The following is a 24,546-nucleotide window of genomic DNA, read 5'->3' as shown; positions in this document are numbered from 1 at the left end:
AGTTTTCATTTCAGCAAGCAGGACAATCATACGGTTCAAGGATGCAACCATTTCAGAAATACAGCCACCTCAATAACATCACACTGTAAAAAAGTAATACTACAACCCAGTTTTTAGATACATCTAACAAAAAATTAACCATTGCTCCATCAAGCCCAAGAACGGCATACAACCCTAGCTCTTCACATTTGAAGTTAACATACAACTACTACACTATGGAAGCACTTCTTCCTGGAAGAAACTAGGTACTGTAGAGGTTATAGCTTGTCCTCTGAAGCAGGTGCCTCTTTAACAAAAGAATGCTGAAATGGATGGATCAGTGTCTCTCTCCCTGTATGGAAATCCCTGTATATCCTCACAATTTACAATCCTGAGACTGGCTGAGTGCTGGATAACATCAAGACTGTAGGTTCAATCCCTGGATGGGCCATTCACTTAGGAGTTGGACTTGATGATCCTTGTGGGTCCTTTCCAATTCAGAATATATTCAGTGATCTGGAAATACTGTCTTAAATACAAAACAAAGCTTTTGGAAAATTTTAAGTAGTAATGAACAGCACTGTATTCAAAGCAATCCCTCTCCAAAGCACTGATGTTACCTCTAATTCACCTCAAAAAGGTCTTCAGCAAATAATGTAAAAATGCATACAAAACAAGTAATGTAAAATACAAGATGAGTCATGAAGTTTACGTTCTCTCACACTGTCAGCTCTAGCAGCCTCTTGGAGAGTCAGTATATAAAAATTAATGTAACAAATAACTATGTCTTTTCTCCCCAAAAACTATATCTAGACACAGCCAGGGAATAACAACAAAAAAGCACTGATTTTGGATCTTTGAACTTAAATAGTTTGTTTAGTACTTCATAAGGGGCTATCTGCCCTATGGAGATGGCAGTGAGAAATGGAAGAGGAGGTAAAAGAAAAGCACACAGAAATCTAACTCAGCCTTCTTGATCATCTTCCTGCAGTTGCACTTTTCTTTTTGATTCTCAAGAGCAGACACGGGCCAAAAGATCATTTCCTAACTATAAAGAGAAAGATATAAGGTCTTGATCTAAGGGAAGAAGAGGAAATACAGATAAATTTTTGCTTGCACTGAAGTGAACCATAAGATCTTATATAAAATAAGGTAATAGAAAACTTTAAAAAGCTGTCTGTCTTGAGACAAAAAGCATTTTTGTAGTTAGGCTTTTTACCATGACTAACTTTGAACTCTTAATGACAAATATTGATGCACTGATGTTCTCAAGTCTTGACGAATCCTATTGTGTAATTTTGCAATTCCTCTTTTCTAGCACATTTACAAAGAAAGCACTGGAAAACTGTATTATCTACTAGCAATATCTTAAGAAACAAATCAAAATAAACAACAGAGCAATATATTCATCAATTTACTTTGTAAATTTAAGTTAGCTGTTAGAATTCTCTTTAAATTTACTGGCATATGTGGCCCTGTAAATTAACCTACAAAAAAAGTATTTTTCTGCACCTTACTTCCATACAAACCTACCTTCTACATACCATCACAGAAAAAAAACATCAAATGAAGCAGCTGCCACACATACTGTACATCATAACTATGTAATAAATAATTTCTGAATCATGGATTTATCTGAGACCCCAGAAGAGGTCCTTGCAGAAATTTCCTTGCTGTTTCCATCCACACATAATGAAATCCTAATGTCATAAAGGATCAGATAATACAATTCTTCTACAATTTCACTGATTTCACTTTTATGGAGAATTCTCAAGAGTTTTATTCCCAATATAACTTTTATTCCCATTATAACTTGGTTACAAAATACAGAAGACTGCAAAAATCTCATTTCGTATCATGCACTAGAAACATTCTGCTACTTTGCACCTACAATGTGATGACATTATATTGATCTAAGGTGCTAATTCTAAATAAAGTACCATGAGTATAGTTCGACCAAATGCAGTGACTGTATTAAAACTAGCAGCACCACCCTTGTAAAAAACTGTTTATCCACTCAACTCTGCACTCACTTGAACAATCACCTAACATACAGAGAAAATAACTTAGTGTTACATTGGTCATTGCCAGCTTTCCTACATTGGCCAAATATTTTTAGTGGAAGATGGGGCCTTCAAGTATGTTACTCCAAGAAGATTAAATACATACAGAAAAAGAAAGGACAATTAAGGTGCAAAGATGGGAGACAAACCAAGAAATACAAAGGAATAGGACTACAGTCATTCTGAACTGAACTCTAGTTGTTTTACTCCTCTACCGAAGTTGAATTCTAACAGAGACAAGAAAAAAACCACACGCATAAAAAAACCTTCCATATTAAGTCCACACATCCTGTCCCATTTCTCCCAGGCATGTACACAACTTATCACAGATGGGCAAAAGTGAGATAAGTTTCAGATGATGTCAGACCATAAGAAGAAAGAAACACTACCTCTGCCTTGCACAGTACACCACATTCACATATTAACCACAACATTAGATGGCACATTCTTACTACATCAGATTAAAATTTCAATTTGTAGCTCATTATTTTTATGTTTTGTTTTCAAAATTTACTATAGTTTTTTTCTTTTAAAATTGCAAAATTATAATAAGCTTATTTAAAAAATGTATTGCAAAATCTTGGAACTTTTTGACTATTTAAACAACTACTTTTCTGAAGTCTTAGCCTAGGAGGAAACAACTGGTAAAGAAGCAACCAAGGAATAACAGTATGAGACATAAGGCTTTGCTATACACTGTGATCAGAAGTCAAACAAAATTTCTATGATAAATTTACTTCTCCCAGTTTAAAAAAAGATGCACATAGTTAAAAGGAAACAAAACTCTGCACAATAGAAAGAAACTGGGCTTATGTTATTATAGTGGCACTAGGTTATCTTTTCACAGTCTATCAGAAAAGAGGAAATAAGATTTAAACACTTAAAAGCTGATATTTATATTCCCAGACATTTCTACAGAGGAATGGGAGAATATCCAAAACAACCCAAAACTTACTCTAGCTCCTTCTGTAACTGATGGAACTGTTCAGTTAACTTTTTATTCTCATCCTGTAAGTTGTTTTTTTCATTCACTGAAATTTATAGAAAAAAAGAGGGAAAAAAAATCAATGCACACATGTTAGCATTATAATCTTGTCAGGTCCTTTAAGGAAACAGAACTAATTGTAAAATGTAATACCATACACGTTCTCTATTGTTTACAAAAAGGAAGTTTCAAGCTAGTCATTAAAAAAGTTGTAAAATGACGTGTTAGAAAAGGCAGAGACGGCACAATTACTGTATCACATTGTTAGTTCTACACAATCATTAATTATTTTTGTCCATGTACACACAAGTGAAACTGTGTTGTAAGGATGAGTGAATTGCTCACTTGTCTCCATGGACAAAATCGTTTCCTTAGGCTAAAGATAACCTACCAAGTATAAAGCAATTTGAATTTGGTTTTAGCCACTAAAGCAAACAGCTAATTGGAGAGAAGGAAAAAAAACCCACCAGCAATTTCTTCAAAATCACTTAAATATTTCGGAAATCAAGAGAGCCCACTCAGAACTTTTTCATTTTACTTTTCCTAATTGCGAACTAATCCCGTCTTTACTTCACACAAACTTATTGCAACACCATTCAGCCTTCCTTCCATGTTGTCTCAAACTAGTGTAGTGATAGCTCCCAACTTTTCTGCTCACTTTAATTTTTATGTTCATGTTCTTATTTTGTTGTTGTCTGTTTTGCCTCTAGATTCCTCAACTGATCTTTTTCATTGTTACATAGCTCTCAACCCAAACTCATGGGAGCCTACTGTTGTGTCAGACAGTTCAAGAAGATTTGTACCTAATATGCATCACCCTGATTTTTAAGGTTCAGAGCTTTAAATAAAGATTGGCTGTACCCTGTTTGCTGTTCATCGTTAAACTCAAAATTCAGAATATTTTTATAAAAATGCTCAATTTAGAAGTCCTTGAAACACTGAAGTATTTTGTATTAGCACAGAACCTAATATTTCCATAATTTAATTAAGCACTGAAAAGCTACTTTTTGTCTGGTGTTTCCCTGAATGTCTGCTTATTCTTGACCAAGCAAGACAACTAAATTATACAAAATAATTAATGGCAAAGATACCATTAACATTTTAAAATTCTGTCCTGTATTATTCTGCACTTTATACAATCAATCTTTCCAAACTCTTTGAGCACATTTGTGTCCTGCTTGTGTATCACCTGGAACAAACAGTTTAATTTGTCACATATGTTCTACTTCTTGGTTTCAAAATGAGCTGGCTACAAGCCACCTGGTGTAAAGCTATTTTTTTGTGGCCTCAGCTGGTTATGTGACAGTTATGAGTTTACTGCAGTCAAAGTCCAAGACCCACTAACTACAGGACAGAAGATGGACCCACTTCTGTCTGAACTTGATACTTTGCCATCACCAGTTCCTTTTGAAGTCAGGCTTTTCTTAGGAAAGCTGGCAATCATTCTAGCTGTAGGAATAAACAGAAGCAGTCACATTTTATCTAAAGTAGCTACTTTACATTGTAAGATTTTCCACGTCAGTTCACTTTCAGTATCAGCACTCCAATCTAAGAAGGTGGGTCAAATGACTAGTCGCTGGTATGTTACATATTTTCAGACTGTACAGTTAAGTATCCCCCACCTGAACTTCTTGGGCTTACTAAACATACCACATATAAATTATATCAAGTTACAGGAATTACTGGAGAACTAGTTTACAAAATAGCATATTTTGTCTTCAGACTTGGGGATAAAACTCACTAAGTTCAGTAATAAGTTTGAGGTTCTGCTGCCGGATATTTTCAAACTCTTGCTGCTTCTTTCTCATATGTTCTTCGGTTACAGCACAACGATCACATAACCCCGCTCTTAACCTACAATAAAATTAAGAGAAAAGGTCCCTCTGTTAAAAAAATATCGCCATGCATCAAGCAGATACCAGTGTGTAACAGACTTTTTGAACAATGAAAAATGAAAACCAGAAAACTTCTGACAGCTATGCAGAACACCACTAAGTACTGTGGTTTTATATGTTCACATAGCAATGTTTTGAGATTTCTGAATGATCTAATACTACATGCTCTAACATTTGCATAAATGATTATAGGTACTGGATACTTCTAAAAGAACATGCATTACTCTATTTAATAAAGTGGAGCATGCTACACCTTGCCACTGAATGCCTTTGTGAGGTGTCCTACTATGAATACTGTCAGATATAAATCACCATTCATTTTAAGTAAAGTTCATTCAAGAAAATACAAATAAGCAAATCAGTAAACAGAATTACTATTGCATCTAAGAAGGATATGTAGTGTCATTAAGCTAAACAATCAAATAAAAAGGACAAATAGTAAGTTCACTCTATAACAAACGCCAAGCAAATGTGAAACCCTTTATCTAAGCACCCATGATTAGAAGTGGATCCAAATGTTCATGAGAGGCATTGACTCCACTGTCTCTAATGGTTTAGATCAGCTGTTTAAAACACATCCATGATCAGAAAAGGACTTGTTAGAATCACTCCATCTTACCTGACACATTCATTCATGCAATGAAATACGTGTCCATTTTATAGGTGATAAACTGAATGTATTTATTTCTGGTACACAGCAAAAAGCTAACAGTATTACCAAAGTGAAAAAGAGACTCGCTTTTGCGTGCTAAATAAAAAACCAGTTAGTCAAGAGTTCTGCATTGCTGCTGCTACTACGTCAAGTATTAAAACACCCCAACTAAACAAACTATATAAGCTTCCAATTTCACAGCGGAATATTGGAAGTAAAAGCCATACTGGTTTATTGGTGTTTTAATATTGTGGAATTATGGTAAGAGTAAAATACTGAAATGCCTCTTCATACTAGCTTATCTGAACGTGTAATAAACACAGTATTACAACTTCCTTATATTAAATCAGTTGAAATACTTCTTTTGTTTTCCACAATGTGAGCAATTAATCTACTAAGGGATTAGAAAAGTTCACCCACACCATGAATGTCTCTCTACTTACATGGTGTGAAAGTTTATTACCTGCATGGCTACAAGCTTTTCACAGAGAAATGCCTTTCACAGAGAAATGGAGTTGAAAGTAAAAGAAGAGTATCACAGCTTTAAAATTCAAGGTAACACAGGAATGCTTGAAAACCATTTACTATGTAATGATCTCCTGTTGCCAGAAAACTTCTGAGAGCCTATTAACAGCAAATTTAACATACACTTTCCAAAACAGGTACAGTTTTTAAAGATGAAAAAATGCACTGTAATTTCATGTCTATTAGTTTTGTTTTGCTGTACCAGATTAAACAGGTACAATCAAGGAAAAGGCAGAATGGATCAAAAGGCGAGGAGAACACCAAAGTACAAAAGAAGGTAACAGATGGAACCTGTGATTAAATTTAGGTAAAACAGGCAATTGGTAAAAAAGACCCCATCAAATCTGAAACATTTCCTAGTGAGTGATTTCATTAGTTCCACAACATATTATAGCCTTTGGGTTTTGTACTTGCATTACATCTTGATCAATATAAAATTTAACTCTACAAAGATGGATACAGAAGAAGGCACTGGAAAATGTCTGTTTGCCTTCCAAGATGCTCTATTTCAACTTCCATTGACCTTAACTGAACTAAACAAGCTAAGCACTTTGAAAATAACAATATAAAAGAAATTGTTATTTATTTATATATATTATTTATTTTATATTTAGTTATATATATGAGACAGATAAATAAATATATATGTTATATATTTATTGATTGTCCTTCAGTCAGAAAAATGCAAATTCTATACCTTTCTCTGTAACACACTATTTGGATTGCATTAGAAAAGGACTGGCTTACTGAAAAAAAAAATCAATAATGCCACACCAAAACATAATAAACTCAACTTGCAAAGTATCCAGAGCTACTCTGTAAGAGCAAAATACAGCAAACTCAAAAGCTAGAAGACACTACTTCACCTGTCTTCTAAAACCTTGATAGTGTCATGAAGTGCTTTTTGCTGTTCTCTGAGCTGTTGGTTCTTGGTATAGAACTCTTCAAGCCTCTCTGCATCCCTGAAATGAAAAAGAAGAAAAATTATTTCTAATTGTAGCAATTACTTTTTCACTAGAGAATTTTCTCTGGCATGTTCCTTTCATATCCTTGGGAAATGTTATTATCATCAGCACAAATATTAAGTTGAAGATAAATGAAGCAAGTGTTTCTGATTAATAATAATTTACAAATGACAGAGGAAAGATGCAACTAGTTTCCAATTCATAATACAGGTGGTCTTCTGTTAAGTCTGATTTTTGCTCAAGTAAAAACTAGAATTCATGACAGTCAAGACATAAAAGCTACCAATGTTCAAACAACAATTTCAGAGAACAAACTCCAAAATTTCTCTCACACTTTACTGTGTTGTGGAGCTGTTGGGTATCTAATGGGAGCTTTGACAATCAGGTCATTTTGGTCTTGTCTTACCAATGAGTGAATTCTGCAGCATGGCAAACCACATTAGGTTTGGAAATCTCTGAAAAGTCTTTAGATCCATTAGAAGTTTACTTCCTCAAGAAGAAATTCTCTATAGAGCATGTATTCCCATAATATGAATAAAGAGAAAAGAAGTCTCTTTCCAAAACCCTCAGAAGCAGATGATCTTGTGGAAAATACCTTCTCTAAAAACCAAAACTAATTAAATAACAAAGAATATTTTCTCCTTAAAAGAGCTAAGAAAAAGCAGTAACATTAACTTCCCAATTTTAGCTCCCTTTCACTTTTATTATCAGATCACACCACCTCTTCAAGATCCAAACACGGTATGAGTGACAAGCACACAATTATTTTCTAAGAGGAAATTAATGCTCAGTAAAAGATAAGCAACTGAATCTGTGTAATATGACAATGACTAACTTCCGAGAAATTCCCAGCTCTTCTTTTCACCATGGAATCCTTTGTACATATCCATGAAAGCAGTTGTTTGTTTTCAGTGTGCCTGAGATGGATTATTTGTGGAAGTCATGAAATTGGCTCATGAAAAGCTGTTAAGCACACACACATACACACACCAGGAAATGAAAACATATTTACTAACTTGTTGATACAATCCTTTTACACAAACATACTTTTAAATTGGCACTATCCCTTTAACAAATGTTTAGCCAACCACATTTTGATATTGCTGGCATTACAGTAGTACAAGAAACTAGCAATCATGGGTCATAAAGTGAATGGGACAGCTGGAAGTTTTTAGTGTACAATCACAAGCATATCTGATTAACCTTTAAATTTAAGTACAGATGCTTTATGTTTCTGTACTACCACACAGACCAACATAGGCCATTCCAACTGCATATTCAACCTATAAACCAGGTACATGCAAACAGCATGAGGGACTATTTAAGGCTTGTACTTTTACTTGGGGAGGACAACATGTTAAAGTTCTGTTACCACAGTTCACTAACCAAGTACAGCCAAGCCATGGAAAAATCTGAAGTCTGATGAAAGCAGGCTGTATTTTCCTGATGTTTAGGACACTAAAAAAAAAACCAACAAAAAACTAAAACCACAAAAAATCCCCTCATTTTTTGTGTTTACGCCATTCAGAGGAGGCTTAAAATAGCAAATTTAAAAATCTTCTCTAGTTAACTCTAAGTCATTCTATGGCATTAAGTCATTTGCAATAAATAAGTAAGACATTAATGTACACTAATACCATATGCCTTGCACCTAAACCCTCTGAAATGTCCCAGGTAAAATGACGGAAGGAACTAGGCTGTTGGCTGGGGTTTTTTCCTCAAAATTCCAGTGCACCTGATAAACACAACAGACATTTTTGGTTATGAAGGCACTGCATAATGGCTGGTCCCTGACCTAGAGTTTACAAGTCATTAGCTCCAACGCTGGAGTGGGATACAAAATAAGGTGCTCATTGTCAGATGATAATCAAGTTTGAAATACTAAACCTCAGGTATTCAGACGAAGCAAGGAGAACAAGACCTCCTATGTGACAGAACTGTATCTACAATGTGGCAGTTGTAGAAAGATTCCAACAAACAATGATTAACCTATTTGGTATTTGTTCAGTGACAACGTGGATAATATTTCTCATCTAGAAAACTGACTGATCAATTTAAGATTCCAGAACATGGAAGAATTTATGATACACCAGGCTAATAACAAAACCAAGAGATAATTTCATCATTTCAGATTAAAAATTAGCAACTACTTAATTTATAAATTATACTTAAGAAATAACACACCCTGTAAAGAGCTCCGTACATCTTCAGATGACTTCAGCTGAATTATTAAAGTGAGCAGTTTTTTGTACACATCTAAAGGAAGAATCCATGAAATCTTACAAGAATTGTAGCTCATTAATGGGACTCTGACTGTCCTTCAATAAATTAGATCATTAGGATGAATACTTACAAGCATCTTTCCTTTTTCAACTTAGATATTTTCAGCTGTAAGCCTGAAAAATAGAAAGAAGAAATTACATGCTATAGAATTCTGATTTTAAAAAATGTGTGAGACAATAAATTAACTCTGCCACTGTCATCTGCAAAGAGAGATAAAAAAATGTCACTAATATGGAGAGAAAAAGGTTCATTCTGGACTTTTTGAGTGTGTTCTACAGGATCTTGGAAACAAATACAGTCATTGTGATCTCCAGGAAATAAGGACTTCTTAAACAAACACACAGATTACCACTTATACAGGTATAAAAACACATTTGTGAAATAACCACACGTGAATAGCCAGCACTGCCAATATACTTTCATTGACTATTCCCACATAAATGACATAAAATATGTTCTGCATGCACATAAATTCATAATACTACACTGGAAATGAAGCATCCAATCACTGAACTGAGAAATGCTTTACGGTGTATATGCGTAAGGGAAACACTAAAAATATGTGATTCAAGGCTTTAAAGCACAGAAGGACAACATCCTTCATTGGAGATGTGCTACAAGACTCTCTCAGTCAACGCTTCTTTGGAAGATCTGAAGGTGAATTAAGGAATATTTCATCTGTGGTTTTTCTCCCACTAATAGTTCCACACTTCTAACCATACACTCTGTGCAGAAGTAAAAAGGTTTGCAAATGCAACTGATGTTCTCAGCAGGAGTGGCCAGCTGACAGCCCAGGGGACAGAACACTGTCCAGCCAATCTGCTAGCAAGGTCTTGGGTGCATTTGTATGTGCACTGAGACAAGAAGATATTTAAGTACAGCACAGCTTAACCAGCAGGACACAGTGCTATGGAAATTTAAGTGACATTACCCACACACAGGCTGGCCATTCCTACTCCAAATAAATAGTCAGAAATAAACAGACTCCAATGATAGGGCAGTTTCTTAAGCAGAAATCCAAGAGAAATTTTCATATCACATCAGAAAATAACATAGTATTTCCTAGCATGATTATTTTCTTCTAAATATGAAAGGCTGCCACCAACTCCACGTTGAACATTAGGTGTCTTGTAAGCTCTCTTGCAAAAGTGTGATGCATTTAGGATAGTAGGATAAACTTACAAAACCAAAACACTTGTAAGAAAACTTCAGACTACTTTGAATTTAAGCCTAAATACACAGCTGATACTACATCTTACTATAGAAAACGTAGGTTAAGGCAGCTAACAAACTTTTCTTTCTCCCCTACCACACTCAACTAGGAATAGCTCTAAGGGGAAAATTACTTGCTTGAGAAGCTTCAGTCTTCAGGCCACTTAAAATGTCAAGCCAGCCACAGACTCAGCGAACCCATGCTTGCTACAAGATGCCAGTGAGACAATGAGTTAAAAATGCAGACAGACCACTTAAAGAAATTCTTAGGAAATACAGCAAGATTTCTTTTATCTCCAAGTGTTCAGCACCTGTGAGATGTTATGTTGGACCCCAACACTATCATGCAGATCAGCACAGAAAGAGGGTTTATTTTTTTAAGTAGTTGCTATTCATCAAGCCAATTAGGCATCTGCAATTAGAACCCCTATAAAGCTTGCTTTAAAGCTGCTCCACGCCCATTGGAAGGAATGAAGCTGCACAACAATGCATCTCCTGTATGAACAGGTAGTCTGTTCAGCAAGTATTTAGGATTGTAACTTTGGCAACCTGAGCGACCAATTGAAGAGGCGGGGCCCAAAAGGCCCAGTACTGTGCTACAGGTAACACTATCTCCCCTCTCTCCTGAAGTCAGGAGGAACTAAACTGGTTACTTAAAGGTTGCATTTTTTCATAGTTCAAATGACTGCAATGAGAAGGCAGGAAACCAGACTGTTACATTTATCCAAGAGCATTGAATTACTACATCTGCTGTAGTCTCTTCCTTTTGCTTTTCCAGAGTATTGAGTTTTTAAGCATACTCATTTAAGCAGCTTTGCTTTTTCAGGTTTCCTTATTTAACATAGTGAGCATATAAAACTATGTCTCTTTTCAATTCAGTTTTATCTTTCACACAATATTTCTATGGAATAGACAAGCTGCAGACTGTATAAAGCTACATTACCTAAAGCTCCTAAGTGCGTTAGTAAATGACACTCTACCCCTATTAAAGCAATGAAGACCTTCTTTAAACTATCATTAGGCAGATTAACTGAACATTATTTCATGAAACTTGCTACTTGATTAGACTACATAGCTGTAATATTTCAATTAATGGCTATGATAATTTCTGTTCTGATGAATTTTCAAATGCATTAAATGCACTTCCTTAAAACTGACAGTGCCTGGGAAGACTGCAGAATCTTTATCACTGAAGATTTCTTGAAACAGGTTGGACAAGCTTCTGTCAGCAATGACGCAGACATAATCCTACCTTAAGGGTACAGAGATGGACTAGATGACCTTCTAAAATCCCTTCCAGCTCCTTTTTCTATAATTATTTACTTTTGAGGAACTTCCAGCCATTTCCTTTCCGACAGCAATCTATCAATGAGATTGCTTTCCTCGTAAGTTTCTCTGCTTCTATGACTACAGTTTTTTCCTTATTGATATCTTCTGCTTTTCAGAGGTAAGCAGTAATTGAAAAAAACTAGACTATTTCTTTTATATAAAACACTGCTCACATTTCTATGCTGATATATATTTTTAGTACAGAGTTTTAGATTTGAATTAATCCTCAGAAACCATCTTGATAAGATCCACATGCAGCAAGCATCTAAATAATTATTTCAAGCCAGAGTTAAGAGCTAACACCTGTAGAAATAAATCAGTTTATAAAAAGCATTATTAAATTTCTTTAGTTTTCTGGGAACTATGCAAGTGTCCCACACATTCTACAGATAGGAAATAAAAGCAAATAGAGTTTTAATGACCATTATTCTGAGCTGCTGAGCACTTCTGAACTCCATGAAAAGTCAACTGACACTGCCATACCCAACATCTTTGGAAACTGGGATGTAGGTGTCCTACCCATTGTCGTATAATGAATTTAAGTTAAATAATAGCTATTTTGGCTGAAGAAGGCCAAAATTTGGATTTTTTTGCAAGCGATCAGTTTAAAAGAACAAGAAACTGGATTTTTTCACATAATGGTGGAAAACCACACCCTTTACAATATAGCAATATCAAAATTCAATAAAATCCCTTTTAAACTCCATGAGTTTAAAGGATTCTTCAGTCTACGTCCTATAGATATAACTCATATAACATGTCTGACCATGTCAAGTTCATGTGTCGTAAATTCTGCTTTTCATGGATTTTAAATAAAAATAATTCCACCATTTCAGCGTTTAGTACATTGTACATGCAAAAAGCTTTTTCAACAACTACTAACTTTCCCTTAATCCACCTTCCACCACCTTTAAAATAAATTTTGCTGACATTCAGATTGGAAACTCATGAGTCAATTTTAATTCTTATTTATAGACTTCAGAAACAAGCAAAGTCTAGGCAAGTCTGTGTTTGATGTTTCTAAAATATCTTGCAGTACCATTTTCTATAAGAGGATCCCCACCTTCTGAAAAAATTAACTATCCTTCAGGCATGCCTTTGATGTTATCATGGAAGACCTAATTTTACCTAACACGGTGTGGGACATACTGACAAAGGGCTAGGCATGAAAAAGACTGCCTGGTGGCAAAATTACCTGGCCACACCCTGCATGCATTCTAAAGAGTATCTTGCTTGCATAAAGAAAACCCAAACTTGAAAATCACGTGCTGCACACCCCAAGAAACTAGAGAAAGGGTCACTTAGAAGAAGTCTCTACATCAGAGCTTTTTGTTTGTTAAGTTTTTGTTGTTCAGACATGCCATAGATTGCCAGATCCCATTCTGTCAGTATTTCCGCATTTATCTGTGGTTGACATCACACCCACTCCAAAAAGAACCATCAACAATTAAAAAAATAATTTTAATGTAAAGAAGCCTGCTATAGTTTTCTTTTCAGTTTCCATATTGATATATGCTTTTTGGTTGCTTGGGTTTTTTTTAATAATTAACAACAAAGTGGCACAGCCCAGTGCTGCAAATTATTGAATCAAGACTTTCAGTAGGAGGCAGGTAACATACATAATTATAAAACAATCTCCAACAGTTTTTGAAATGAAAAAGTGATGGTATAACTGAACTGAAATGAACAGACCTGAAACTGTTTTGAGGCTGGTAGAAACAACCAAGGCCGCTGAAATGGTCTGGGTAAAGATCCACTTGCATGACTAAAGCTCTTAACTCACAAAAACTCACCCATTTTTATTCCAGCCTAATATAAATACTATTTCATGCATATGGATATGTTTGTTAGAAGATACAGTCTAATACTGTTCTAATTCCATTCAAAAGAATGGATCATGCATCTTTAGATTAGCAGAACAAAATGTTAACTTACATTTTTAGCAAAAAAACCCTTACGAATACTACTTGCAAAACAATATTACAGTAACAATACATATGGTGCAATAATTCAACTTTTCTGAATTACTGAAGAATGGACAGACACTAACAGCCAATCTGTAGTAAGACTGCTACCACAGATCACATAAAGTAAGAATAATCATATTATAAAAACCTTATAAATTTTGCTGAGAAAATTTAGAACATTAAAATCTGAAGAAATCATTTTCATTTCAGTAGCATTAATCTGCAGTGCGATTTTGCACAAGTTAGGGGAAATAAACAATGCAAATAATTTTAATGTATCTGAAGCAACTAAAGCCAAAGGCAAAAGAAAAATAATCCATTGAATAACATGGTTTGGAAATTTTGAATCATAATCCATTAAAGATAAAGTAACATTTAAATATTTTGTAGGCAAGCAGAGATTCCATGTAACACTGTGTTACTTTTTCTTCACTGACCTAGCAGATCATTTATATGTGTTGATAGTTTAATCCTGTTTAACCAGGCTTAGGTGGTCAATCTCTAAGGGTCATTTGTAATCATCCGGTCCAACTTTCTGCAAAATGTAAAACATTAAAAATCTATTTAGTTCCACCCAGAGTATTCAAAGTTTTCCTGTGGTAACTGACGAACACCAGCTTTAATCTGACAAACCCAAACTTTAATGATTTACCTTGTACTTCTTTATCATGACATTCTTTCAGTTTGGACCACAGTTCCTTGAAGAAATCTCCTGTAGGTTCTGCAGAACTAGGGCTCCCACAGCTTCGTCCAGATGCATTCATTTTGCTTTTTGCTGCTCCCAGCTTCTTTGACTCGCAGAAGTGGCTCACTCTCAAACTTTATATTTTAAATTACATAGTTATGAAACTGTTTCTGAAGAGAGGTGTACGTCTGTAACAACACAATGACAACACTTACATTTGAATTTATCAGAATATAACTTGTAGCCATGGATGAAATACTAAGTTTACTGTCTATCCTTGTCGAGGATATATATTTGTGTACTTTTATACTGATAGTCACCCTGAAAGCTTGGATGATACTAAGTATTTTGCTACAGGTAATTACAAACTAACAGAATTTTCCTCCCCTTAAAAAGCCATCAACTTAAAATTAGATTAAAATACTTAGGAGTCTTTATTTTTTTCCTATCTAATTCCTGTTTTCCAAAAGTAAGCCATAGTGCCAAAATCTGGCTGCCAGTGAAAGCATTTGACAAAAGTTTTATCAGAGATGGATTTGTGTATATACATCCTTTTCATAAACTTGGATTCAAATTACACCCTTTTGCAAAGAAAAGCTCACATCCCCTTGAAGTCTTCATAACTCTACATTGAAATTATTCCCATTCCATGATTTAAAAAAAAAAGGAGATTAATCTCAAAATCTATAAATCTCCAAAACATTAATATTTGAAAAAACTATCAAAATCAGATAGCTCTGTCTTAAAAGCTTGACTGCCTGCAAAACTTAGGATAATTTACCCATAATTCTCACTTGTTTTGAGGGGTTTCTTACAGAGATGATGGCCTCAGGCATTCTACAGTGGTAGCATGGTACTCAGATCTGGCTCTGAGCCAAGCTAAGATTCAATTCTACTGGCACTGTGTGTCCAATATTGAAATACTCCTGTAATCGCTGTCCTTCAGTTCCCTCTCTGTGAAACTGGACATTCTAAGTTTTCCCTATTTTTATGCAATTTTAAACAAACACTTTTGAACAGGGACTGTCATTATCAGGTGGACATAGCTATCTCTATGTCTCTGTAATATAAAATACAGTAAAAAAAGAAAGATAGGTATTTTGTACTATTCCTAAATTAGCAACTTGAGCAAGCAAACCACCGTGCCTATATTGCCAAATGGAAGGAACTATTTGCTCTCAAATTTTCGAGGCATAAGGTATAGCTCAGCTGATACAAGGTCTATGACTAGTCAAGAAGCTGCATTTCCTATCTTGAGAGCCTTCAAACAACTTAAAGAGTATCTGAATGCAGCTACTGCATTTAGCTGGTCCCCCAGATTCACCACAATAAAACGTTCAGTGGTCAGTAACCAAGTGTAAGGCTTGGAGGCTTTGGTTCCACTCTCCTGTCTCGTCTCTCTGCGCACCATCCTAAGCAAGTCACTTTTTTTCAGTCTGGCTGTATTTACAATGAAATAAAAATAATGGACCAAAACATTATTCTCAACAGAAACACTTGAACTGTATGTTTACGATAGCATAAGGATACTTAAATGTTACAGTACTGAAGCAGACAGATCCACACTTGCTTTAACCTGCTCTGTCCATAGAAAATTCAGTGCCTATTTCAGTATATGGTTTCAAGTTAGCAAGTGTTATCTTCAAAGAAGTCCTTAACAGAAAATAAAATTACCTTTTCAAACTAGCAATGCCTACAATTCTCCAGCAGAAGTTGAACAACAGTTTGCTTGCATCTTTGCAGATGAAATGCTCCACTTTGTGTGCAGCCACATTAAGCCATCTCACAATGCTTCTTTGTGGAATCAATTGCCTAGCGACATTAGGAATGGCTTTCAAACTCTTGCTTTGCACCTTCAACTGATGCTTCAGGATTAAGCTTTTTCTCTATCAAGCACTAGCGCAGTGAAAACAAGAAGCTTGCTTTCACTTACTGTTTCATATTTAAGTATGTCAGATGACTCATTTCCACGGAAAGGTCATCCGACTCTAGACAGTAAATGCTGGCCCTAATACTTGTTTGGGGTTTTTTTCCGCCAAGATGACTACAAGAAAAAAAAATGCACAAAGCCTGCTCAGAGTTTCTGCAAGTTATTAGTACATTAACCGACTACAAATAGGGAAAAAAGAGCAACGCATTTTCCCAAGCTTCATCTGCTTCAAGATCCCAAAATGATACACTGCTTCCCACAGGTGTTGAACCTCCCTTAAAATACAGGGCCCGCAAGAAGCGTTCAAGTCGAGCCTTTAACACGCCTGGGCAGCTGCACAGGCATAAAAGTGGTGGCTTAGTCTCCAGTCCTATGAAAGTGCTTGCCAGTCCTTAGGGGGAAAAAAAGCCTGAGCTGGATGTACGGACACTTGCAGGCAAAGACAGAAGTGGAAGCTGCGTGGGGGGAGGATGGAAGCACAGTGCTAGCCCTTCTCCCGGATGTCCTGCTTTGCTGCTATCCTGCCGACTGACGCTTTCATAGAACCACTTAAAAGCGTCCATTTCCCTCTTCTTCTACAAATAACTCCTTCCGGCACCCTGAAAACACGGCTTCAACAATGACTGCCTCCAGCAATCGATCCGCACCGGGAATGTGCTGAGGCTGCTTGTCGGAGCTAATACCTTCCCGCCAGGAACACACCGCCCCTCCGGGATTCTGGGGAGCACACGGCGCCTTAATTCCCACCAAAAACCACCGGCTGCTCCTACAAACTCAACTCTCCTGTACCTCCCGGCGGTGAATTTTGTTCTCCTTTCCCTCTTGCAAGAACACCGCACAGAACACTCACTCGAAAGACACGCCGGGATGCTCTGGGAAATCCTGCCATGACCAACACCTGGGAGCTTCCCGCCAGGCTTGGGTTACACCCCGCAGTCGGGACGTCAGAGGAGCGGTATGGCATGTCCCCCACACCGCTTCTCCCGAGCGGCGGGAGCCTCCCAAGCGGAGAGAACGGGGCTCCCTCGGGCAGGCGGGACAGTGCCTGTAGAGCGCCCGGCGGGGACCCGGAGGGGCTGCGGCGGGGCTGTGGCGGGGCCCGTCCCCGGGGCGGAGCGGGAGCGGCGCGCTCGCGGTCGCTCCCCGGTGGAGGACGAGGAGAGCGCGCGCCGTTACCTGGTTGGCTCCCGGCGGCTCCGCGCGCCAACGGCGGGAAAAAAAGGAAAAACTGCGGCGAGCGCCGTCCCTGCCCAGGGAGGCGGCGCGCGGGCAGCTCTCGCGAGGCTTCCGTGCTGCTCTCGCGAGAAAGCGGGAAGTGAGGGGCTGCGTCCCCCCGGCCCGGAGCCCGGGCGCCCGCCCGCCGGGGGCTCAGGTGGCGGGAGTGATACGGCCACAGAATCACAGGATCAAGAGGGCTGGAAAAGACCGCTGAGGTCATCGAGTCCAGCCTTTGACCAAACACCGCCATGTCAACTAGACCACGGCACTAAGTGCAACGTCCTTAAACACGTCCAGGGACAGTGACTCCACTACCTCCCTGGGCATCCATTCCAATGTCTAATCGCCCTTTCTGTGAAGAAACTCTTCCTAAAGTCCAACCTAAGCCTCCTCTGGAGCAACCTGAGGCCGCTTCTTTTTGTCCTGTCACTTGTTGCCTGGGAGAAAAGGTTGACCCCCAGCTGGCTACAGCCTCCTTTCTGGTGGTTGTAGAGAGCGATAAGCTCTCATCTCAGCCTCCTCCAGGCCAAACAACCCCAGCTGCCTCAGCAGCTCCTCATGGAACGTGTGCTCCAGACACTTTACCAGCTTTGCTGCCCTTCTCTGGACATGCTCCAGCACCTCAATGTCCTTCCTGAATTGAGAAGCCCAAACCTGAACAGAGCCCTAGTGGTGCGGCCTCACCAGTGCCAAGCACAGGGTCCTGCTGGCCACAATATTTCTGACACAGGCCAGGATGCCATTAGCCTTCTTGACCACCTGGGCACACTGCTGGCTCATGTTCATTCATCAAGGTCACCAGATGTTGTCCCAGCCCTCTCTTCCTGTGGCCTGGTACTTGGGGTTCCCACAGAGAGCTGCCAGAGGGGACAAGCCAGGCCCTGGCTGGTGCCCCAGTTCAGTGTTACCGCAGGCACAGAACAGTCTGGAAAAGCAAGGGTGTGTGCAAGAGTCTGCACTGAAACACATGCTGCCCCTGCCTTCCTGAAAGAAGTTCTTGCTGGTTTAGATGTGAAGAGGGTCACTGGGGTGTACAACTGTGCCAGAAGTGGCCTTGCCTTTAGGGCTATGCTGTTAAATCTATCTGTGCCACAGGATTTGTAATCTGGTTGCTGGGGTTTACATGCAGAAGTATTTGCAGTGCTTCCCTTCTGCCTTCTTGATCTTAAGAGTTTCCATGGCTTGTCATTTTACTCTATGGCAGAGCAGCCTAGGCATATTTTTATGTTTTATGTGAGTATGGAAACCAGTAGGCACATATAATTAGTACAGCATAAGGCTGCTGAACTTTTTTGTCACTTCTCAATGTTATTTTTTTTCCCAAATTGCAGATCAATGTTCCTTCATTCATTGGGACCAGCCCTGCTGTCTGCAATGAGATAAACCCCTTGATTTTAAGAAGTTCTTAGTGATGAAATAGAAACAAAACACAGCTTTTCACTGTTACTATTCTGCCTTCACATGATTCCACTGGACCATTTTGGTATGTATGGAACTCTTGCAGAGGCAGCTTAGTGCCATGGCTAGAAGACACAATGGTGATCAGTTTGGAAGGGCCAGTGCTGAAACATATACCTTCTAGATTGCTAATAGCAATATTTTAAAAATTAGGTGTTCAGGTATTTCATAATTGTTAGTAGCTGTTCCATCTAACTCTTTTTACATTACTCAGATCACTCAGGTTTCAAGAAAACATCATAAATAAGGAGCTACAGCATAAATAAAACTGGATCTGTAATACTATTTCAACACTTTTGAGGTATTTTGAAGTACTGGCAGACAAGAGATGGTCCATGATTCAGGCTTCAATCTGTTGTTCCCGTTTGTTGAAAATACTTTTTGTTTCCCATCAAGTATATACCAAGAATTCTGAAGTATTTTGAAGAAATCTTGTACTTAACTTTTCTGCTTGTTCCTCACCATTGTTTAACCCCTTGTTTTTCAACTTAAATAAAATTAAAGTGGTATTCAGGAGCTCAAGAGCAGATTGCTTACATTGTAAGTTTGATCCATTACCAGATCAGTAGGCACATGGTGGAGCTAAGATTAGCTACATATTTTGGAAGAAGCTGTCATGTCATAATAGGCTGTGATAGACACTCCAGTCTTTCTAAATAATGCTTGTTGGCTGCTTTTCATTCTACTTTTGAAACTTCTGTAATCTAAAAGTTTGTGATGTAGGCAAGTAATAATTTCCTCAGAGTTGAGAGAAGCAGATGTCTTAAATCTACACACAGATCTGGTAAGTAGCAATAAAATAGCCCTCTTGCTGATTGATCAGATATTTTACCATAAGCTGTACCTTTCTTACTATTTATAGGAAGCACTCTGGCAAATAATTATGTCATCCCTTTTATTCCCCAATAAACTGTGAGCTGTTTGTTTTCATATTCTCTCATGTTGAACTTTACAGCAATATAAATCCACTGACTTCTACAGTGTTATCCTTATCTACTCCACAGTAAGTGAAAACGGATTAACACTAACGGTTGAACTTTACTTTTATCTCCCTTCCAGATTTATTTGATTTTATGTACTCTGTAATCACATAGTTGGCCACTGAACAGATTCCTGGCTCATTGAACAGGGTAGAAAACCATTGGAGAGTCTGATATTCCACAGTCACTTACACTGGGTGTCTTAAGATGACTAGTCTAACTGGAACTGCATCTCATTCACCTCGTAAGAGTGATCACACACACCTAGACATTAAAACTGTGGGAAAAAGCTTCACTACTGCCGCGCTTGAACAGATACGAAACTTCCTGTGGTGTCATGGCTCGTGTCCAGATTTCGAAATAACCCTTGCTGTGGCACATGAAACTAGGTGACAGAACACTTATCCACGAGCAATTCTGCAAAAAGGGAATCTTATTTTGTCCTAGCCCATTTTAGACCTGGATGGGCTGAAATGTTTAATCCTGCAATAGTAGGTGGAGCTGTTGATTTTCAGTTACAGTTTAGTGGCAATGCTTTTCTTCTTGATGACTGGACTATTTACCAGCAAATCAGCTAATAACTGAAGTTCTGTTGTAAGAGTACTGCATTGTTGCAGCACAGATATACTTAGAAATAGCCTTTAATTCACACACACCCCCCTCCCTTTTTGAGGGGTCGTACAGAGGCTGCATCAGTGTTTCTAACCACTCAGGTAGCAGCAGGTGACCTAGTTCAGTGCATATGCATGCAGAGTAGGGCTACAAGAGATTAGTAGAAAGATTACTTTTTTTGTTTATATTACTTTAAATTTAGATGTAAAGATTAAAACCAGCTTTGAATTACAATGGGAAGTCCAATTTAAATGTTTTATTTGCATTATGCATAAAGGTAGCCATTTAATTCTTTGCATATATATATACATATCTATATATATATATAAAATAAAATAGTGAGGTCCTTATGTATTTGCATCAGACATAATAGATTACACATGCATATACATGGCCAGTGTGTTCACAGCCTCCCTGTCTTAAAGATCTGCAACTGAAAGATAAATATATTGTTTAACTCTCTAGTCATGTTCATTTAATGAACTTTATGTTGCAGTTGCCAGTAAGGACATCAAAGGAGTCCAACTTCAGATTCAGCAAATAAGACCATATGGCACAGTTCAGCTGCTACCTAAATGGGATTTGAACTGGAAGTGTAGGAAATGGCAGTGCTCTGAATAGCATGGTTTCTTACATCTGGGAGGGCACACAGACCACAGACAACACCACTGCTGTCTGGCACAGGTGGTTGCTTTTTCTGGAAAAGTAGGGAGGAGCCACTCCATCACCCCCACTAGTTGAATCTGATTCTTCTCGAGTTGCTTGCGTGGCCACATTTGAAACTGAGCCAGGATCAAATTCCCTGATGCCAGTAACACTGTTCACTTTAAGGAACCCTCTTTGAAGTGCTTTCACTGCTCCTCCTCTGTAGTCAGAAATTGCCAGGGCTTATTCAACTGAAACTCTCAGGTCTCTTAGGAAGTCTTGATGGAGGGGAAACAAACAAAAAAAGCAACCTGAGGGATGCTGTTGCAGGACCCCAGTGCAGTGTTCCTGGTCTTCAGGCTTAAGCAGCAGCACCTATTTGTGTTAGCTGCATGCAGAAATGCTTTGCTCCTACTGATGTTTCTCAGGTTAACATGACCACTTTGAGTAGTTATGCATATTTATCTTAGCTTTGGAAGGCTGAAGTAAAAGTTTACCTGTCCATGAATTCATGCCACCTACCTTTTACTGTAGTGAACAACATGAAGTCAGAGACAGAAAAGAAACAACATATAGGAAGTAATATTTTACTTACCATTTGGGAAAAATAAATCCCCAAACAATAGCCCCTGCTCTTCCAGCCCCCTAAAAAATAAAAGGCAGCTGAAGAAGACTCAAATAAAACAGAACACATAAACTGGAGGGAGAGAGGATAGCAAGCAGCATTTAGAAAAAATAGTTTATTTAGTTTGAATTATAAACATGTTCAACATGTTCTGTGTTAAAATCCTATAGCTTTAGAAATCAAAGCTCTCTTGTAGCATTTTATAGGCTAGACACAGAGTTCTTGTGCAAACATGCGGTTCAGCCATATGTAATTTTTCTTTGGAAAACGGTTTATCCCTTAACAAGTTTTCCTTACGTATTTGATAGCAGAATCAACAGAGAATATAAGAAAATTAAACTTTTTTCCTGATGAATATTTTCAGCTTCTTTGAGACTACAAGACTTTTCTTATGTTCTTTTCTGTTTAGCCACACTTTGAAGAAAAAATTTTGCTCACAGATACAGCGCTACTAAAGAGAAGGTGATTTCAATTCATTGGTTTTTAAAACTGCTGAGGAGGTCTTTTTCTTGGCACTCTACAAAAGAATAATATTCATTCTAGCATCAACCTGGAAATAGCTGGCAGTAAACATAACTGAAGCTTCCTGTTGCGTGAGTACCATAAAGTCTTACATAATCCTGTATAGATATTTTGTATCTAGTGGTTTGTATCCACTGACTCTGATACGGGTTTTTTTCACATCACAAAAGAGACTAGTAACTGTTTTGCTTAAAGATAAACAAAATCAAGAATTCCTGGGAGATGGAAGTAGCTGTGTGAGGGTTTTTTTAAATGTAGCTACACAGAAGTTGAGAAGATTCACATTTACTGAAGTTAAAGAGTTATTTTGTCCTAACAGGCATGACAAAACCTGTCTTCATTCCTTTCTATTCAGCTCAGCAAGTAGTTCTGTGCTCCAGTAGTTAATCAGTTACCAGATTCCACAGCTTTTGTTTTCACACTGTTTAATTTTTCTTATTTGACACAGAACCTGTGAATGGATTCAGCTGCAGATACAGGTACAACTTTCAGGTCAGCCTACTCTTTATGACTAGCACTGCTTTTTATTACCATTACCACCACCGTTACTCACTCTAAACAGGTAAATTTCTAATAAGTATGTAGAAAGAAAGCAGGAAGAATGACAGGTAAGTTTCCTATCTTACCATGAAGCTAACTCTGAGTAGGTAAATCTAGGCTTAAGTAGCTCACTCTATAAAATTGAACAATTAAAAAAGTTAGTCTGGCAAGAATTAGTAACCACACATCTTACTGTAATGGCACTATGCCTTATCACTACACTGCTGTTATGTGGCAGAGATTATAAAAACACTGTATAAAAGAGAAGACCAATAAGCAATACTTAAGTGAACTGCTCAAAATACTAAGCTGTTGGCAGTGGAGTTTTTATCTCTCACTCCCGTGCTAAGTTCATTGAACTGTCTCTCCAGTAAATACTCTGCAGACAGAGCAGATGATATTGAGCTGCACAAAGAAGGCTCAAACAGCTGCAATTACAAAAATCCTGTCAACAAGTGCCATAGAGACTGGCAGTACTCAGACACATTAAGGAGAGACCCTTCAAACATCAGAGAATTTTTTTGCTTAAGGTTATCTTAAATTAATTTTAAAGAAAGATTTTCAAAACTCACCCTTCTGTTTGAATTGTGAAAAGTTCTGTTCTTGGTCGGGGTGATAAATATTTACTATTGACTTCCCCTCCAGCTATAAACCTCAAGTGTAAGTGAGATGAGGAAGCCACTGTGGACCACACTAGAGAATGCCGAGAGGAGATCTGCTGCACCTAAGATATATACAATGTGCAATGGATAACCTAATATGCCTTTCATTTAACTGGCTGGGCAGGTTTCTGCATTCTGGAGAGCATGGAATCATACCAGAATTTGTTGGCATAACAGGCCTGTCAGACCGGTTCCTGGGGCGCCCAGGAACCTGCCCAACCAGTCTGCATCAAAGGCTGGCCCAACATGCTGCAGCTCAGCTCGGCTGGGGAGGCTTCTACGCCGCGAATTATTCACGCCTCTGTCAACTCCCAACATACTACTCAGAGAGAATGATGTAGCCTCCAGCAAAATAATTTACCGAGGGGTAGGGGAGTGATACATCCTTGTTAAGTGGAACAAGATCTTATTGTTATAAATTTTGTTTCATTTTATATGCAGATGAACTGGGCTAGAGGTCTGTCAGCATAAGTGCAAAGAGAAACAGGGAAGAAAATGTCTTTTTTTTAAACAATACTAACAGTACCAACTTATTATAATGAAATAACACCAAATTTTTAGTGTGACCAGCTAAAAACCCCCGAAATTGTGCACTAATTCAGATTTATTTCTGGTACAAAATGTATTTACTCTATGCATAGGTTCGAACATATTTTTGTTACCACATGGGAGACGGCACATTGGGAGCTTGCATGTGGGATATCCACCTTGTGACTTTGGTAGAGCCCTAGGTCTGTGCAAGCTGACCCTGAATTACTGCACAGCCTGTTTCAAGGTGAAACAGTTTAGAGAACATGGCGTGTATGGGACATGC

The 24,546-nt window shown here is 37.9% G+C and overlaps 1 protein-coding gene across 5 annotated transcripts in view; it reads right to left on the bottom strand.

The window, feature by feature from the left end:
- RBBP8 (RB binding protein 8, endonuclease) overlaps positions 1 to 24,341 on the bottom strand; it is a 42,117-nt gene extending 17,776 nt beyond the window's left edge. Inside the window, exons 1-7 of one of the 5 annotated variants that reach the window (XM_019284079.3) lie at positions 23,643 to 24,341; positions 21,979 to 22,028; positions 14,508 to 14,728; positions 9,418 to 9,460; positions 6,966 to 7,061; positions 4,769 to 4,881; positions 2,998 to 3,073 (exon numbers count right to left, since the gene is read on the bottom strand). In XM_019284079.3, coding sequence (XP_019139624.1) covers positions 2,998 to 3,073; positions 4,769 to 4,881; positions 6,966 to 7,061; positions 9,418 to 9,460; positions 14,508 to 14,619 — 440 coding nt within the window. In that variant the 5' untranslated portion in view covers positions 14,620 to 14,728; positions 21,979 to 22,028; positions 23,643 to 24,341. Of the gene's footprint in view, positions 1 to 2,997; positions 3,074 to 4,768; positions 4,882 to 6,965; positions 7,062 to 9,417; positions 9,461 to 14,507; positions 14,729 to 16,214; positions 17,103 to 17,320; positions 17,557 to 17,646; positions 17,753 to 21,978; positions 22,029 to 23,642 lie in introns of those variants that run through there. The other 4 variants (XM_019284078.3, XM_019284080.3, XM_019284077.3 and 1 more) reach the window with 4 other exon arrangements.
- Between the last annotated feature and the right edge of the window lie 205 nt (positions 24,342 to 24,546).

Source organism: Corvus cornix, chromosome 2 (genome assembly GCF_000738735.6).
Source record: "Corvus cornix cornix isolate S_Up_H32 chromosome 2, ASM73873v5, whole genome shotgun sequence".
In the NCBI taxonomy this organism is placed as follows: domain Eukaryota; kingdom Metazoa; phylum Chordata; class Aves; order Passeriformes; family Corvidae; genus Corvus; species Corvus cornix.
This window is presented reverse-complemented; position numbering and strand designations above follow the sequence as displayed.